Source organism: Salvelinus fontinalis, chromosome 20 (genome assembly GCF_029448725.1).
Source record: "Salvelinus fontinalis isolate EN_2023a chromosome 20, ASM2944872v1, whole genome shotgun sequence".
Taxonomy (NCBI): Eukaryota; Metazoa; Chordata; class Actinopteri; order Salmoniformes; family Salmonidae; genus Salvelinus; species Salvelinus fontinalis.
The window spans coordinates 6,718,328-6,735,622 of record NC_074684.1 but is presented as its reverse complement, the minus strand read 5'-3'; the positions used below and the strand labels follow the sequence as shown (position 1 = coordinate 6,735,622).

The 17,295-nt window shown below is 45.9% G+C and overlaps 2 protein-coding genes across 2 annotated transcripts in view; one reads left to right on the top strand and one right to left on the bottom strand.

Annotated features, from left to right (window-relative positions):
• Positions 1 to 9,098, top strand: part of LOC129817203 (mitogen-activated protein kinase-binding protein 1-like) — a 47,643-nt gene extending 38,545 nt beyond the window's left edge. Inside the window, exons 22-31 of the mRNA XM_055872216.1 lie at positions 52 to 191; positions 338 to 541; positions 650 to 716; positions 1,188 to 1,334; positions 1,476 to 1,651; positions 1,945 to 2,625; positions 2,821 to 2,929; positions 3,123 to 3,208; positions 3,644 to 3,729; positions 8,005 to 9,098. Coding sequence (XP_055728191.1) covers positions 52 to 191; positions 338 to 541; positions 650 to 716; positions 1,188 to 1,334; positions 1,476 to 1,651; positions 1,945 to 2,625; positions 2,821 to 2,929; positions 3,123 to 3,208; positions 3,644 to 3,729; positions 8,005 to 8,262 — 1,954 coding nt within the window. The 3' untranslated portion in view covers positions 8,263 to 9,098. The remainder of the gene's footprint in view (positions 1 to 51; positions 192 to 337; positions 542 to 649; positions 717 to 1,187; positions 1,335 to 1,475; positions 1,652 to 1,944; positions 2,626 to 2,820; positions 2,930 to 3,122; positions 3,209 to 3,643; positions 3,730 to 8,004) is intronic.
• A 54-nt stretch (positions 9,099 to 9,152) lies between these two features.
• On the bottom strand, positions 9,153 to 13,192 carry LOC129817204 (galectin-3-like). The gene is made up of 5 exons (XM_055872217.1): positions 12,328 to 13,192; positions 11,421 to 12,068; positions 11,069 to 11,157; positions 10,639 to 10,810; positions 9,153 to 9,827 (listed from the first exon to the last, which is right to left on the bottom strand). The coding sequence occupies exons 1-5, from the start codon at positions 12,409 to 12,411 to the stop codon at positions 9,669 to 9,671; spliced, it is 1,152 nt and encodes a 383-aa protein (XP_055728192.1). The 5' UTR covers positions 12,412 to 13,192; the 3' UTR covers positions 9,153 to 9,668.
• Between the last annotated feature and the right edge of the window lie 4,103 nt (positions 13,193 to 17,295).

Below are 17,295 nucleotides of genomic sequence, written 5' to 3'. Positions count from 1 at the left end.
TTGTCTTCTCACTGTTCATTCCTTCTTTCTCCCCTATCCCCTCCCTCTCAGTGATTACCTGGTGAAGGAGTCGCCCCGCAGCTTGAGTAGGGGAAACCGTGGGCTGGAGAGCCAGGACAGCCAGAGCCCAGACAGTGCCTGTTCTGTGGGCTATGGGAGTAGAGAGCTTACTCCTGACCCGGATAATGGAGGTAAGAACACGCACGCACGCGCGCGCACACACACACACACACACACACACACACACACACACACACACACACACACACACACACACACACACACACACACACACACATACATCCTTTGACTTTTGAACTTTGACCTCTCCTCCCAGACTCTGAGGGCACAGCAGAGCCTCTAAGCTCAGACGAGGACAGTTCTGACCGGGAGGAGGAAGAGGATGAGGAGGAGGAGAGGAAGATGGAAGTGTCTAGTATGGATGAGGCGATGAGGAAAGTCTCTGACCCTCTAGAAGACAGTCACCATCAGGCCTTCCTCAGACACCACTTTGAAACACTGGCTGAGCCCAGCAATATGGGTAAGAGAGGACACATTCCATCTTTGCACATGGAGGTGACATTATACCCATAAACTGTTGTACAGGTACACATTACAATTATTTGACTGTAATTATCCTCCTCCCCAGAAGAGCGCAGCACAGCTCCCAGCATCAGTATGTCAGCGCGATTCCTGGCCAGAGGCTCATACAACAGGTAATTGAGCTCGCTAGCTTGTAGTCATAAAAAACCTAAATGAGTTAGCATTTTCTACCTCTGGTTCGTCGGCCATTCCAATGGGGTAAATGAATGGGGAAAGAATGGGGTTTTGGGATTAAAGGCAAAAATGAGGTCTGCGGAGATTTTATACGGTAATATCAGTCAGTCAACATGACCTTCATGAATTATGAAACCTTTATGTGCTTGATGTGCTTGTTTTGATTCCAAAAATGCTTCAAAATGCTCAAAAATGGATATTAACTGATTTAGATCATAGAACAAAACGTATACGATCTCCTAAGTCTGTGATTCCTACCAGGGATCCTAAAGACTTTTACACACATACATATGGAAGCCCATTTCTACTTTCACATGTGCGCAACACCAACAAAGCTTTTTTTAAATTGTCTAGAGTTGCTTTCACCCTGTCTAGTACAGGACTGTAACCAGGTGGTGTCCTCTCTACAGGAGAACCCCTCTGTTTTCCAAGGCCCATGAGAGGGAGCAGGGGCCCTTGGTGTCCAAGGTGAGGCCACTGATGGAGGGGGGCCAGGGGAAGGGCCACGAAGACAGGGAGAGGCCCATGACCCCTGCGAGAGGGCAGGAGGGGACAAAGTGAGTAGCTTTAGAGAGGGGGGGGGGGACTAAGTCATTTGTGAGAAATATTTGCAAGTAAAAATATTTTTTCATCATGTATTTGTGAAAAATGTGATTTGATTGGTTGATTGATTGATGAAGCTTCCCTCCCTGTGTCAGACTGGAGGTGTGTGCTCCAGAAAGGGGCACCGTGCTGCATTCCCATCCCCAGATGAAGAGGCCTCTTGGGGCTCATCTGTGGAGGATGTCAAGCCCTCTGGCCAGAGCTCCAGCCCTGCTGGACAGAGCAGCTGGACTACAGAAGACCCAGTATGTACAGAACCTGGCCACAGAGGGTGAGTTGCTGAGTGCCACTGATGTTCAGGACAGCGCATACATTATAATACTGCACATATTAATAATCTAACCTCAGAGGGGGAGTACAGCACAAGCCACATGATCTCAAAACAAGATTAATGGCTTATCAGGAAACACCTGTCTAAGTATATACATGTGACATTTAAAAAATAGTTTACATTACATTGGTTGTCTAATTGACAGTAAGCAGCATATTTTTTTTTCTTCTATCCACTCTACTGTCTCATGACCCTTCCCATGACCCTGGACCTGCCCCCATCACCCCCCGTAGTCCCCCGCTCCCTAAACCCCTCCAGTGGTAGAGGAGAGATGTGCCCTCGCCCCCAGCACCTCCCCTTCGATATACACCCTTCCAAAGCCCACGCCTGCCTCCCTTCTCCCTCCTCTACCTCTCCTCCCCCCCGTCTTGTCTCCTGCCTGCCCTCGGAAATCCCCAAGCTCAGATCCCCCTGCGACTACATGAGTCCCACCACCAGCTCCATGGCCAAGACCAGCCACTCTGCATCCCTGGCAGAGGGCCTCCACCTGGGCTTACTGCCCTGCCATGCTTCCCTAACACCACAAGGCCTGCAGGATGGTAGTGGAGGGAGTAGAAACACACCTAACAGCCCCAAGAGCAGGAAGCCATTTTGTGGGCTACTGGAGGCTGAACCACCTCGCCTCACTTCCTCCTCTCCTTGTTTCCCCTCTTCCCACTCTCTCTGTTCCCGCTCCTCTTCCCTCTCTTCCCCTTCTCCCTGTCCTCTCCCTGGCCCCTCCCCTTCTCCTCCATGTGCGACAGTCTCGCCCAATCCCAGCTTGGCGTTGCCCCTGAGCACCCAGCCCTCCCGCATTCCCCTGCCCAGCAAACAGCCACTCAGCCCTCGTTGCAGCCTCTGCCCGGAGACCAAACCTCAACCTGATTGGACTGTTTCCCCGACGAGAGACCTTTCCCTCGGGAAACAACACCAAAGTAAGCCAGAATTCTTTTTGTAAAGTGTCTAGGTTATTAGAGGACATCATCACAAAGCAAGTATAAAAATAGATATTTTTTACATGTTTTATTGAGAATGTTATAGATACTGAAAAGTGTTGATTAAAGGAACGTTTAGTAAACTTAATGTAAAGGCATTGATGCTAATCAACCTGGGGGTGTCTGTCTCTGCAGCCTTCGGTAAACGCCTCTCCCTGACTACGGCCCAGATGCAAGGGCTTCTGGGTAACGTCCAGCTGGTGTCCGTCTCACCTACCTCACTTCCTATAAAGCACTCAGAGAGGTAAACTGGAGTCTATTTACTTAGGATACACTCAAATGGCACCCTTATAAATTCTTCATAGTGCACTATGTTTGACTAGAAAACAAAGTATTAAAATATTTGGTGACTAAGGTGTCGTTTGAGACGGAGCCCCCTAATACAACAATACATTGCAAACACTCAAAGTTTCCCCGTGAAACCTTTCCATTCTCAGTGCTCCAGACTTGGAGGAGGCGGTGTGTAGAGAGCCCCTTCTAGTGTCGGTCCAGGCCAACACCTTGACCTCCGACCCCCAGCCAGGTCTGAATCAACGCAGACGCTCCTCTATCATCCTCACCGCCACTCTTCCTCTCCATCACTCCATCTCTCTACCTCCGCTTCATCCTTCTCTTCATCATAAGTGTCTGTGCGCTTTCTGGCCTGTTTGTCCATCTGTTTCTGTCCCTTCCTGCTGTCAACACTGCTGCCTGAATGGTGAGTCAGCTTAATGCCTTCAGCATTCAAACCTTCCCTTTGCCTATTTGCATGTGCTGTTTGTCTCAAATTTACTAACTCACATTGTTCACAGACTAAAGCTATATACCAATGCATCCATAACATGTTACCTTTTGTGTGTGTTGTATTAGCTCTGTACCTATCCATTACGTGTGTGTGTTATATTGTAGCATGTTTGTGTTTACTACTCTCAGCTCCTCAATGATTATGAGACACCAGAATGTATGTCTTCTACCACAGATCCCGCTGTCACTGTGGAAATCTGTAGACAGGCTATAGCAGAGCTGCACAACAGTGTGAGGAGAGCTACCCAGCTCTATACTACGGTCAGTCTGGTGTGAGTGTTTGGTTTTACTATCCTTGTGGGGACCAGAAGTCCAAACAAGAAGTTCAAACAAGTGGAAACATTTAGCTGGTCCCCACCAGGACAAATGCTATTGTAGGCTTAGGTGTTAGGGTTACAATTAGGGCTAGGGCTACAATTAGGATTAGGGTTAGGTAAGGGTTATATTTAGGGTTAAGGTTAGGGTTGGGTTATGGGTTAGTGGTTAGGGAAAATGGGATTTTGAATAGGAATCAATTGTTTGGTCCCCACAAGGATAGTAAAACTAATGTGTGTGTCCGTATCCGTGTCCTGGAAGAATGGCGCCGGAGGAGATGGCTGCCGTTTTACAGGCTCCTAACCAATTGTGCTATTTTGTGTGTTTTTTTTGTAACTTCTTTTGTACATAATGTTTCTACCACCATTTCTTATGACCGAAAAGAGCTTCTGGATGTCCGAACAGTGATGACTCACCTCGGACTGGACAACGATTTTTTCATTAACGAGTCGGACGCGAAGGATTTACTCCGGATACCCGACCAGGCTCAAATCCCCGTTATTCGCAGGAAGAGAAGACGGCGATACAGGGGACGCAGGTCCGGGTGCCTTGTGAGAATTTGTCGGCGAGTGGGTAACCTGCCTCTACCATCCGTTCTATTGGCCAACGTGCAGTCATTGGAGAATAAACCGGATGAGCTCCCTTCAAGACTATCCTACCAACGGGACATTAAAAACTGTAATATCTTATGTTTCACCGGGTCGTGGCTGAACGACAACATGGATAATATACAACTGGCTGGGTTTTCCGTGCATCGGCAAGACAGAACAGCTGCCTCCGGTAAGACAAGGGGTGGCGGTCTGAATCTATTTGTAAATAACAGCGGGTGCGCGAAATCAAATATTAATGAAGTCTCAAGGTTTTGCTCGCCTGAGGTAGAGTATCTCATGATAAGCTGTATAAAGCCATAAGCGATCAAGAAAATGCTCATCCAGAGGCTGTACTCCTAGTTGCTGGGCACTTTAATGCAGGGAAACTTAAATCTGTTTTACCTCATTTCTACCAGCATGTTACATATGCAACAAGAGGGAAAAAAACTCTAGACCAGTGGTTCTCAACTGGTTTTGCTTTGGGACCCAAAATTGACAATGACAATTGAGTCGCTACCCAATATAATGGACTGTATGAATAGTTTCACAACCGTTTTTTTATAGGTGTACGTTTGTAACCAGTTCAATAAAATGTAATATGAATGTCAGAATTAATGAACATTAATAATTAACATACTGAACAATAACTAACTAACAATAACTAACATACTGAACAATAACTTTATTTATTGTGTGCGTGTGTGAAGTTTATTGAAGTCTGCGGTGATGGTTGACAGGGAAACTTGGAGGTCATGCTGGCTGTCGTTTATTTCTGCTTTTAGTTTTCAGCACGGCCATAGCAGCGAAGCCCCTTTCACACAGATAGGTAGTGCTGAACGGTAGCATGATTCTGATTGCATGACAGGTGAGAGCAGGACACTCTCCCAATACGCTGCACCAGAACTTTGGCAGTGTCATTTCCGGGAAGCGCATGCTCAGTCTGTTATAAAATGACAGCTCCACCAGCTGATCATCGTCGTTGCTTCACATTTAAAACAAAACAATGTTGCAGAATGACATTTTTATTGGATCAGTGTGTGCTTGTGGGGTGAGAACGTCATTGTATTTGTCAGTGAGTGTGTTCAACGTGAAAACCCTCTTGAGTCCCAACGTAGCTAGCCATTTCATCACTGCGGACGCGCTGCACGTGTAAAGTCAGTAACAATAAGCCATGCAGTGCTCGCACGCCTGTGTATAGCGGTAACGTTGTGTAAAGTCAGTTGCGACCCCCCCAGTTGAGAATCACTGTTCTAGACAACCTTTACTCCACACACAGAGACGCATACAAAGTTCTCCCTCACCCTCCATTCGCCAAATCTGAACATAATTATATGGCCTGATTCCTGCTTACAAGCAAAAACTAAAGCAGGAAGTACCAGTGACTCGCTCAATACGGAAGGGGTCAGATGACGCAGATGCTAAGCTACAGGACTGTTTTGCTAGCACAGACTGGAAAATGTTGAGGGACTCATCCGATGGCATTGAGGAGGATACCACATCAATCACCGGCTTCATCAATAAGTGCATCGATGACGTTGTCCCCACAGTGACCGTACATACATTCCCCAACCAGAAGCCATGGATTACAGGCAACATCTGCACTGAGCTAAAGGGTTGAGCTGCCGCTTTCAAGGAGCGGACTCTAACCCAGAAGCTTATAAGTTATCCCGCTATGCCTTCAGATGAACCATGAAACAGGCAAAGCATAAATACAGGACTAAGATTGAATCGTGCTACACCTGCTCAAATGCTCGTCGGATGTGGCAGGGCTTGCAAACTATTAAGGTCTACAAAGGGAAGCCCAGCTGCGAGCTGCGTTGTGACACAAGCCCACCAGACAAGCTAAATTAATTATATGCGCACTTCGAGGCAAGCAACACTGAAGCATGCATGAGAGCACCAGCTGTTCCGGACGACTGTGTGATCATGCTCGACATAGCAGATGTGAGTAAGACCTTTAAACAGGTCAACATTCACAAGGCCGCAGGTCCAGACGGATTACCAGCACGTGTGCTCCGAGCATTCGCTGACCATCTGGCAAGTGTCTTCACTGACATTTTCAACCTCTCCCTGGCCGAGCCTGTTATACCTATATGGTTCAAGCAGACCACCATAGTCCCTGTGCCCAAGAACACCAAGGTAACCTGCCTAAATGACTACCGACCTTCACGTCTGTAGCCTGAAGTGCTTTGAAAGGCTGGTCATGGCTCACATCAACACCATCATCCCAGAAACCCTAGACCCACTCCAATTTTCTCCAACAGATCCACAGATGACACAATCTCTATTGCACTCAACACTGCCCTTTCCCACCTGGACAAAGGAACGCTTACGTCCGAATGCTGTTCATTGACTACAGCTCAGCATTCAACACCATATGCCCTCAAAGCTCATCACTAAGCTAAGGACTCTGGGACTAAACACATCCCTCTGCAACTGGATCCTGGACTTCCTGACGGGCCTCCCCCAGGTGATAAGGGTAGGGAACAACACATCTGCCATGCTGATCCTTAATGCGGGGGCCCCTCATGGGTGCATGCTTAGTCCCCTCCTGTACTCCCTGTTCACCCATGACTGCGTGGCCTAGCACGACTCCAACACCCTCATTAAGTTTGCCGTCAACACAACGGTGGTAGGCTTGATCATCAACGACGATGAGAGTCTATATGGAGGAGGTCAATGACCTGGAAGTGTGGTGCCAGGACAACAACCTTTCCCTCAACATGATCAGGACAAAAGAGATGATTGTGGACGACAGGAAAAGGAGGACCGAGCACGCCCCCATTCTCCACATCACCAACAAACTATCATGGTCCAAACACACCAAGACAGTCTTGAAGAGGGCATAACAAAGCCTATTTCTCCTTAGGAGACTGAAAAGAATTGTCATGGGTCCTCAGATCTTCAAAAAGTTCTACAGCTGAACCATCGAGAGCATCCTGACTGGTTGCATCACTGCCTGGTACGGCAACTGCTCGGACTCCGACCGCAAGGCGCTACAGAGGGTAGTGCGTACGGCCCAGTACATCACTGGGGCCAAGCTTTCTGCCATCCAGGACCTCTATACCAGGCAGTGTCAGGGGAAGGCCCTAAAAATTGCCAAAGACGCCAGTCACCCTAGTCATACACTGTTTTCTCTACTACTGCACGGCAAGCGGTACCGGAGGACCAAGTCTAGGTCCAAAAGGCTTCTTAAGAGCTTCTACCCCTAAGCCATAAGACTCCCGAACAGCTAATCAAATGGCTACCCAGACTTTGTGCATTGTCCCCCCCACCCCCTCTTTTACGCTGCTGCTACTCTCTGGTTATTATCTATGCATAGTTACTTTACCCCTACCTACATGTACATATTACCTCGACTAACCTGTACCCACGCACATTGACTCGGTACCGGTGCCCCCTGTCTATGTCCTCTTTATTGTTGCTTTTTAATTTTTTACTTTTATTTATTTAGTAAATATTTTTCTTAACTCTTATTTTTCTTAAAACTGCATTGTTGGTTAAGGGCTTGTAAGTAAGCATTTCACGTTAAAGTCTACGCCTGTTGTATTCGGCGCACGCGTGTGGGTGTGCATCTGTGTGTGTTTATACCTTGTGTATAGACAGTAAAGTATGTCATGTTTCTCCCCAGGTGCTGAGCAGTGGGTCAGAGGTCAATGCAGAGCAGCAGGAGATGGAGACGGTTCTGGTTGAGGCTCTGGGAACAGTGAAGACTGAGCTAGACTCCCTACCTCACCTTGTACATAGAAGTAAAGGGCTCAGGGGGGAGGTAGCAATGAGAGGGGAGGTAGGGGTCAAAGGTGAGGGGGACAGGACATTGGCTCTCCTGCAGCAGTATTCTGAGCTCTTACTAAAGTCAGTGGAGAAGAGGCTGGACAACAAGATCTAAAAAGGAGACATACACAGAAGATGCATACAAACAGACATGCATATGAATTAAATGCATATTACACATATGCAAATACACACAGACAGGAATCGTTCGGTAATCAACAAATCATAAGGACAATGAGAACCGGACACTTCCTCATAGAAAAGTTTAATAAAATTGCAAACAAAAAAATAAAAATGAAGTGAAGATGGACAAATGAGTTGTTAAGAATGAATAGCATTTAAGATTCTCATGTGTACTTTTAAAAATGTCTTGTGTGTATTTCTTTTATATGACTCAGTACTACTGCGACGTCGAGGAAGAACTTGTCAGCAATCGTTTCACTGTACTTTTTACACCTGCTTTATCCTTGCACGTAACAAATAAACTCTGATTAGATTTTTGTTTGATTTTGAACGGCTATAGGGATTAATTAAGGAAAAATGAATGAATTCTGGGACTGCACTGTGGGCAAATGTCATGTCCTATCCACTGTTGAGGGGAGAAAATGACATGGATTTTCCCTAAGCAAATGAGGTGGCCATAAATCATTTATGCCTGTTTTATCCTTTTAACAGTGAATTCTCTAAAATGTTTTAGCTTGCACGGCAAGGGTAGACTTGTTTACATTCACTGTAATTGTGCAATGGCACCGTGACTTTTCTCAATGAGCGTACTGTTTGTCTTACTCTACATGTTCTGGAATCTATGCTTAATGTCTCTATTTCCCCTGGTTTTATAGTGAGTGTTATGTCTGACTGTGATTTGTTTGTGAGCATTGAGTTGACTGTCAAACCTGTCTTGATGTTGCAGTTGTATGAGCGGTCTGATACAATAAAATATTTCAAACATAATTTCATTCAGTTTAATGGTTTTATTTCATACAATTTTACATTTTAGTCATTTAGCAGGCGCTCTTATCCAGAGCGACTTACAGTAGTGAGCGCATACATTTTCATACTGGTCCCCCGTGGGAATCGAACCCACAACCCTGGCGTTGTGAGCGCCACACTCAAACAACAGTTTTTTCTTATTTAGAGTGGCAGAAGTTAACCTGGTTAGATTCTGAAAACGCTGAATCAGCTGAGGATGCTGAATCCTCTCATATAGAGACCTTCTGTAACTACTGATATATTTAGTCAGTTCAAAGTCATAAAGTATGTTTATTTATATAGACATTCAACAGAAAATTGTTATATGAAATAAGAATTAAAATTAAATGGCATTGTTGAATTCTTAGGCCTTTAACATTACACACGTTTGCAGACGGAGTGTTTGTTAGTGGGAATTAATGTGGTTTAAGTGTACAGCTCGTTATCATCATCATAAAACAGGTGCAAAGACAAATGCAGATTGATGCCATGTTATGCATGTAGCCTATGCTGGGTGTTATATACTGTATATTGATGTCATGGGTGTGGGTGTCATGGTATTGTGTCTACGTTGATGGAGATGAGGATGACATCATAGAGGATGTTGATGCGATCGATCTGGTTGAGTTCTCTGACGCGGTGTTTAAACTCAAACAGCTGAGCTTCGTTCACAGCCACCTTGAACTCCCCAGACGTAACCAGAATCTTCATCTGAAAGGAAAGACGAACACTCTTAAAGGTGCACTGTGCAGAAATCACTCCGTCACTTCCTGGTTGCTAAAATCCTAATAGTTCGCCTACTTTCAGTTTATGTGACAAAACAAGCAAGTATAGTGTAGAGAACCATTGTACCATCTTAACACAGGAGGCAGCTGAGAGGAGCACGGCTCATTATAATGAGCCGTTCTCCCCAATTAAGGTGCCACTGACCAACTCTGCATCTAAACCACTGTGAAATATCTTTAAAAAAATATATATATTGTACTTTCAGCTGTTTGAAGCTGCTCTACATAAACAAAAGTAGGCCAAAATACAAAAAAACTAAACTTTAGAACTAAAAGCATAGAAATAGTGCACAGATCTACCGCTTCTGAGACTTGCTTTCAATGAGAATGACAGATCTATAACACATTTGTATGTGAATTTGTTCGGGTTGCCGCCAGAGTGACATATTGCAACTTTAAGCCAGATTGTCTTTGCAAAATAGCCTGGTTCGATAAATATCCCTGAAAGGTACATCTGACTACCTCCCGGACACTCAACAGTACATAGACTCTGCATTCAACCAAAGCTTTCACCAGACAGTGCTTCAGAGAGAGGATATCCCACAGTGCTGATCTACAACCTACTTTAGTTACAGTACTTTATCCCTGTACTAACCTTAACTAGTAGAGATCAATAAAAACAACTAACCATCGTTCTATGCTTAATAATGATAGCAAACACACTTTTCTATATTCCTTTTATTAGTTGGTACAGTAGGGGCTACAGTTGCACTGCTGTAATGAATATTCCCACTGACCTCGAAGGACTGTCCGGCCATGAAGGGGAAGCCTCCCTGTGTGTGCCTCTCCTCCTTCCCCCAGTGCTCTCCCACCTTGGTGTTCCTCACCACTGCCTGCTTGCCCCCCTCATTGAACCGAGAGTTGAGGTGGAAGGCGATGTCTTTACCTCGCAGGAAGTTGACTGTGAACCTGGAGGGGGATACGACCAAAAAAACGAATCAAAAATCATGTTTAATTGATCAGATTGATAATAGGATCGGTCAAGACATTAGACAGTGAAAACAAGCCACTGTCATCAGACGAAGGCAGCTGACATGCTCAGAACAATCAACTTTACAAAATGACACGTATGTTAACATCCAATGCTTACACTGGGTCTCTCAGGGATCTTATTAATCCTAGTAAACAACAAAGACCATAGTAGACTATGGAAGTTGATGAACTCACTGCTTAGCATTTGGTTTGACCCGGCCCATGATGGTGATCATCATCTTGTCGTAGATGCCTCTTTGTAGGTTCTGGTTGTAGGGAACGCTCTATACACCAACACAACACATTGACAATTAGGATATGGCTCTGTCTTCACACCAACACAATTTATTGCAAATTTCCTCCTTCCATCCACATCTACTGTTGTGATATTGTTAGATTACTTGTTAGATATTACCGCATGGTCGGAACTAGAAGCACAAGCTTTTCGCTACACTCGCATTAACACCTGCTAACCATGTGTATGTGACCAATAACATTTGATTTGATTTGATTTGGAAACATCCTTCCCTCCCTCCTTGTCTCTCACCAGTCCAGCTGGTGTCGGATTCCACTGTGGAGCAGGTGTGAAGCCATCTGTGTCCTGACCAGGGCCTAATGGCCATCCAGACCCTGGGTTAACGCTTGGGCTAAGGCCTGGGACTGGCCACCCTGGGACACTAGGCTGACTGGGGCCCTGGGCCTGGGCTTGGATCAGAGCAGGCTGAGGCTGGAATTGGGGAGGCTGGGGATGGGGTCCAGGCCAGCATGGCTGGCAGGGATGGGCTGGGGCTGGTTGGGGTGGTTGTGGTTGGGGACCAGGCCAGTTTAGGGATGGAGCTGGGCCTGGTTGGGTTGGTTGTGGTTGGGGACCAGGCCAGTTTAGGGATGGAGCTGGGGCTGGTTGGGATGGTTGCGGACCAGGCCAGTTCCAGTTTTGGGTTGGAGCTGGGGCTGGTTGGGATGGCTGTTGCCCAGGCCAGCAGGGGGTGTTGGGCTGCCCAGGAAAACAGGGCATTGGCTGAGGTTGAGCCGGAGCTGGGGCTGGTTGGGATGGTTGTGGACCAGGCCAGCAGGGGGTGCTGGGCTGCCCAGGAAAGCAGGGCATGGCCTGGGGTTGGGTGGGCTGTTGTCCAGGCTGTGTCGACCAGACAAGACCCCCTGGTTGCTTCTGACTGGGCCAGATACCATTGCTTCCCTGGGGGGTATAACCAGAGGACGGACAGCCACACAAAGCATCAGAGAGCTGGGGGGTCAAGATTAATAAACACACCTTCAAAGATACACACATGCATACTGGCACCAACACTTATGCACACACTCCCATACATACAGACACAGACACGCAGACAGACTATTTCCACACAATATTTCAAGAATACTGAGACAGTTCCTTTCAGGGATAGTTCTCAGTCGTTAGTTGTCAGTGTAGAGGTTGGAGGAGGTGAGGTACTTACTTCCATAGTATCTGTAAGTAAAGAGAGAACAGCATCACTACGATTTTTTATCTTCATCAGAAACGGAAGCAGTGTTGCAGCCATGGTCCCCTAACAGCAAACAAAAAATCCCTCTAGCAAATCACCACTGTCAGATCATCGGGCATTCAGTTCAAGTTAATTGTTTCCCCCCCAGTTTCATCCCTGATTATACCAGCTTATCCTAAGGGACATTAGAGAGGGACAGTCACATCCCCCTCTCTCTAAAGTACCAACTGACAGCTCAGAACAAATTAGCAGGAGGTTGGAAACATTTCTTAGTCAATACAAATTGGCTCACAACATCTCTGTATTATTGTAGACCAAGTCCCTACTCATAGACAGAGTATGAAGGTAGAAGGCCACCCTAAAGACCATTGTAACACTGGAGTAAAGACCATTGTAATACTTGGAGGAAATTGACATAATATGGCATCTAATGCATAATTAAAGCCCTTTGTAAGGAATGTGGTATGGAACTGTGAATCTGTTGTCTGTAATAATTCTGCCACAGTCACACAAGTGACTGTCCTCTCCTCCTGGCACGTCAGATTCCACAGATAGCTACTCACCAATTACATCATAACCTGATTACCTGCCCTCAGACTAGTCTTGCATTTGCTGTGCATTGTCTTATAGACTATAACATGACCGCAATTATGATATGGATGCGTAGTATAAGATAGGCTCCCATCCCATAATAGGCCTCCAAACCGTAACTGCAGTCATGCCCAAATAAGCTGATTACCTTTTCTCAGCAGCTACTATAAGAAGCAACATTTCAGTCTAACATATTTGCTTTGTGTATTTCTTTGTCATTCAGAACGGGACATTCAAGCCATAACGTCTTAAGAGTTCTTAGTCTTATTTTGCTCAGAAGCTACTTCTGAACATTCCATAGATCAGCACAAATATTTCGTTACAAGACTTAAAACATGTTTTCAAACAGCATGCTGGACATGCCTAATCTCTCTCATAGAAAATGTTGGACAATTCATTTTTCGATTCAGCCAAAATTGAGGTTAGTTTCACGCTATATGCCAGGACTTTTCACACTGCAAAAGGTTGGTTTGCCAAAGGAGAACTTTTGGACTGCAGCATAGCACACTCTAAAGTCAGATAACACCAACCTTTAGCCCAGGACTAAATTGGCTCGGCTGTAGAGCAGAGCAAGCACCAACTTTTAGGGAGGGCTAACCAATCAGCCAAAACTTAATTGGAATATTCCCTCACTAGCCTAGCGGTTAAGCACATTGGCCAGTAACTGAAAGGTCGCTGGTTTGAATCTCTGAGCCGGCAAGGTGGAAAAATCTGCCGTTCTGCCCTTGAGCAAAACCCCCCACAAGAACTGCTCCCTGGGTGCTGATGACATGGGCGTCGATTAAGGCAGCCCCCCGCACCTCTCTGGTTCAGAGGCGTTGGGTTAAATGTGGAAAACACATTATGGTTGAATGCATTCAGTTGTGCAACTGACTAGGTATCCCCTTTTCCCCTTCTATGTATCATGAAATATGATTCTACACAGCTGGAGCTAAACTTGAATTTTAAAGTGCATTTAAAATTGCAACACACTGAACAGTAAAACAATAAAAACACAATAAGAGCTCTAAACCATTGGGACAATACAATCTCAAACTCAGTCTCAAGACATAAATGAATGCAACGTTACGTTACCTGTTATTCACTGCGCTCCTCAGGTGTAACACGGTAGAACCAGGTTGTTGCTGTGTTGTTGAGGTGACAGCTAGACAGCTATAGCAGGAATCCACACACATTTATGACCTCCTTTATACCTTCCCTTTTTCATTTGGCCACTCCTTCATTCCCAACTCTTCTGGGAGAACCACGCCCAGGGGGAAAGATTCCCGGTCACAACATCTCCCTTATCAAACTATGTTCTTCCATCTTACTAAAAGCGGATAACTAAACTCAGAAAAAAAAGAAACGGCCCTATTTCAGGGCCCTGTCTTTCAAAATCCAAATAACTCCACAGCTCTTCATTGTAAAGGGTTTAAACACTGTTTCCCGTGCTTGTTCAATGAACCGTAAACAATTAATGAACATGCACCTGTGGAACGGTCGTTAAAACACTAACAGCTTACAGACGGTAGGCAATTAAGATCACAGTTATGAAAGCTTAGGACACTAGAGAGGCCTTTCTACTGACTCTGAAAAACACCAAAAGAAAGATGCCCAGGGTCCCTGCTCATCTGCGTGAACGTGCATTAGGCATGCTGCAAGGAGGCATGAGGACTACAGATGTGGCCAGGGCAATAAATTGCAATGTCCATACTGTGAGACACCTAAGACAGCGCTACAGGGAGACAGGACAGACAGGATCGGTACATCCGAACATCACACCTGCGGGACAGGTACAGGATGGCAACAACAACTCCCGAGTTACACCAGGAACGCACAATCCCTCCATCAGTGCTCAGACTGTCCGCAATAGGCTGAGAGAGGCTGGACTGAGGGCTTGTAGGCCTGTTGTAAGGCAGGTCCTCACCAGACACCACCGGCAACAACGTCGCCTATGGGCACATACCCACCGACGCTGGACCAGACAGGACTGGAAAAAAGTGCTCTTCACTGATGAGTCGCGGTTTTGTCTCACCAGGGGTGATGGTTCGGATTCGCGTTTATCGTCGAAGGAATGAGCGTTACACCGAGGCCTTTACTCTGGAGCGAGATCGAGTTGGAGGTGGAGGGTCCGTCATGGTCTGGGGCGGTGTTTCACAGCATCATCGGACTGAGCTTGTTGTCATTGCAGGCAATCTCAACGCTGTGCTTTACAGGGAAGACATCCTCCTCTCTCATGTGGTACCCTTCCTGCAGGCTCATCCTGACATGACCCTCCAGCATGGCAATGCCACCAGCCATACTGCTCGTTCTGTGCGTGATTTCCTGCAAGACAGGAATGTCAGTGTTCTGCCATGGCCAGCGAAGAGCCCAGATCTCAATCCCATTGAGCACGTCTGGGACCTGTTGGATCGGAGGGGGAGGGCTAGGGCCATTCCCTCCAGAAATGTCCGGGAACTTGCAGATGTCTCGGTGGAAGAGTGGGGTAACATCTCACAGCAAGAACTGGCAAATATGGTGCAGTCCATGAGGAGGAGATGCACTGCAGTACTTAATGCAGCTGGTGGCCACACCAGATACTGACTGTTACTTTGATTTTGACCCCCCGTTTGTTCAGGCACACATTGTTCCATTTCTGTTAGTCACATGTCTGTGGAACTTGTTCAGTTTATGTCTCAGTTGTTGAATCTTGTTATGTTCATACAAATATTTACACATGTTAAGTTAGCTGACAATAAACGCAGTTGACAGTGAGAGGACGTTTCTTTTTTTTTGCTGAGTTTACATAAAAATGTTGGTTATAAAAAAAAAAAAGTAGGATATACGTAGGATATAAGCAATAATTCACAGCGCCTTCAGAAAGTATCCACACCCCTTGACTTTTTCCAAATCTTGTTGTGTTGCAGACTGAATTTAAAATGTATTTAGATGTTTTGTCACTGACCTACACACAATATCCCATAATGTGGAATTATGTTTTTCAAATTTTGTACAAATCAATTAAAAATGAAAAGCTGAAATGTCTTGAGTCAATAAGTATTCAACCCGTGTGTTATGGCAAGCCTAAATAAGTTCAGGAGTACAAATGTGCTTAATAAGTCACATAATGAGTGGTATAATAATAATGTTTAACATGATTTTTGTATGACCACCTCCTCTCTGTAGCCCACACATACAATGATCTGTAAGATCCTTCAATCGAGCAGGGAATTTCTAACACAGATTCAATCACAAAGACCAGGGAGGTTTTCCAATGCCTTGCAAAGAAGGGCACCTATTGGCAGATGGGTAAAAATATAAAAAGCAGACGTTGATTAAGAACAAATTCTTGCCTCCCGGGTGGCGCAGTGGTCTAGGGCACTGCATCGCAGTGCTAACTGCGCCACCAGAGTCTCTGGGTTCGCGCCCAGGCTCTGTCGCAGCCGGCCGCGACCGGGAGGTCCGTGGGGCGACGCACAATTGGCATAGCGTCGTCGGGGGTAGGGAGGGTTTGGCCAGTAGGGATATCCTTGTCTCATCGCGCTCCAGCGACTCCTGTGGCGGGCCGGGCGCAGTGCGTGCCAACCAAGGGGGGCCAGGTACACGGTGTTTCCTCCGACACATTGGTGTGGCTGGCTTCCGGGTTGGAGGCGCGCTGTGTTAAGAAGCAGTACGGCTGGTTGGGTTGTGCTTCGGAGGACGCATGGCTTTCGACCTTCGTCTCTCCCGTGCCCGTACGGGATTTGTAGCGATGAGACAAGGTAGTAATTACTAGCGATTGGATACCACGAAAAAAATGGGGATAAAATGGGATAAAATTTAAAAGAAAAAAAAAAGAAAAAAAAAGAACAAATTCTTATTTACAATGACGGCCTACACCAGCCAAGCCCTCCCTTAACCCGGACCACACTGGGCCAATTGTGCACCGCCCTATGGGACTCCCGGTCACAACCGGTTGTGATACAGCCTGGAATCAAACCAGGGTCTAATAGTGATGGCTCTAGCACTGACATGCAGTGCCTTAGACCTCTGCTCCACCCTTTGAGCATGGTGACGTTATGAATTACACTTTGGATGGTGTATCAATACACCCAGTCACTTAAAAAATACATGTGTCCTTATTGATGATTTCACCTTTGATGCCAATGGTGACTTTAAAACAGTTAGAGAGTTTAATGGTTGTGATAGGAGAAAACTGAGGATGGATCAACAACATTGTAGTTACTCAACAATACTAACCTAATTGACAGAATGAAAAGAAGGAAGCCTGTACAGAATAAAAATATTCCAAAACATGCATCCTGTTTGCAAAAAGGCACTGAAATTGGCCATGAAATTAACTTTATGTTCTGAATACAAAGTGTTTGGGGCAAATCCATCACGACACATCAC

What these genes read in the sequence shown, in the direction of transcription:
- LOC129817204 (XM_055872217.1), bottom strand. Translation starts at nt 12,411, where the DNA reads ATGGCTGCAACACTGCTTCCGTTTCTGATGAAGATAAAAAATCGTAGT. An exon ending in TACTTACAGATACTATGGAA is followed by an intron (nt 12,069 to 12,327) that starts GTAAGTACCTCA and finishes TATACCCCCCAG; the next exon opens with GGAAGCAATGGTATCTGGCC. An exon ending in GTCAAACCAAATGCTAAGCA is followed by an intron (nt 10,811 to 11,068) that starts GTGAGTTCATCA and finishes ATCCCCCTCCAG; the next exon opens with GTTCACAGTCAACTTCCTGC.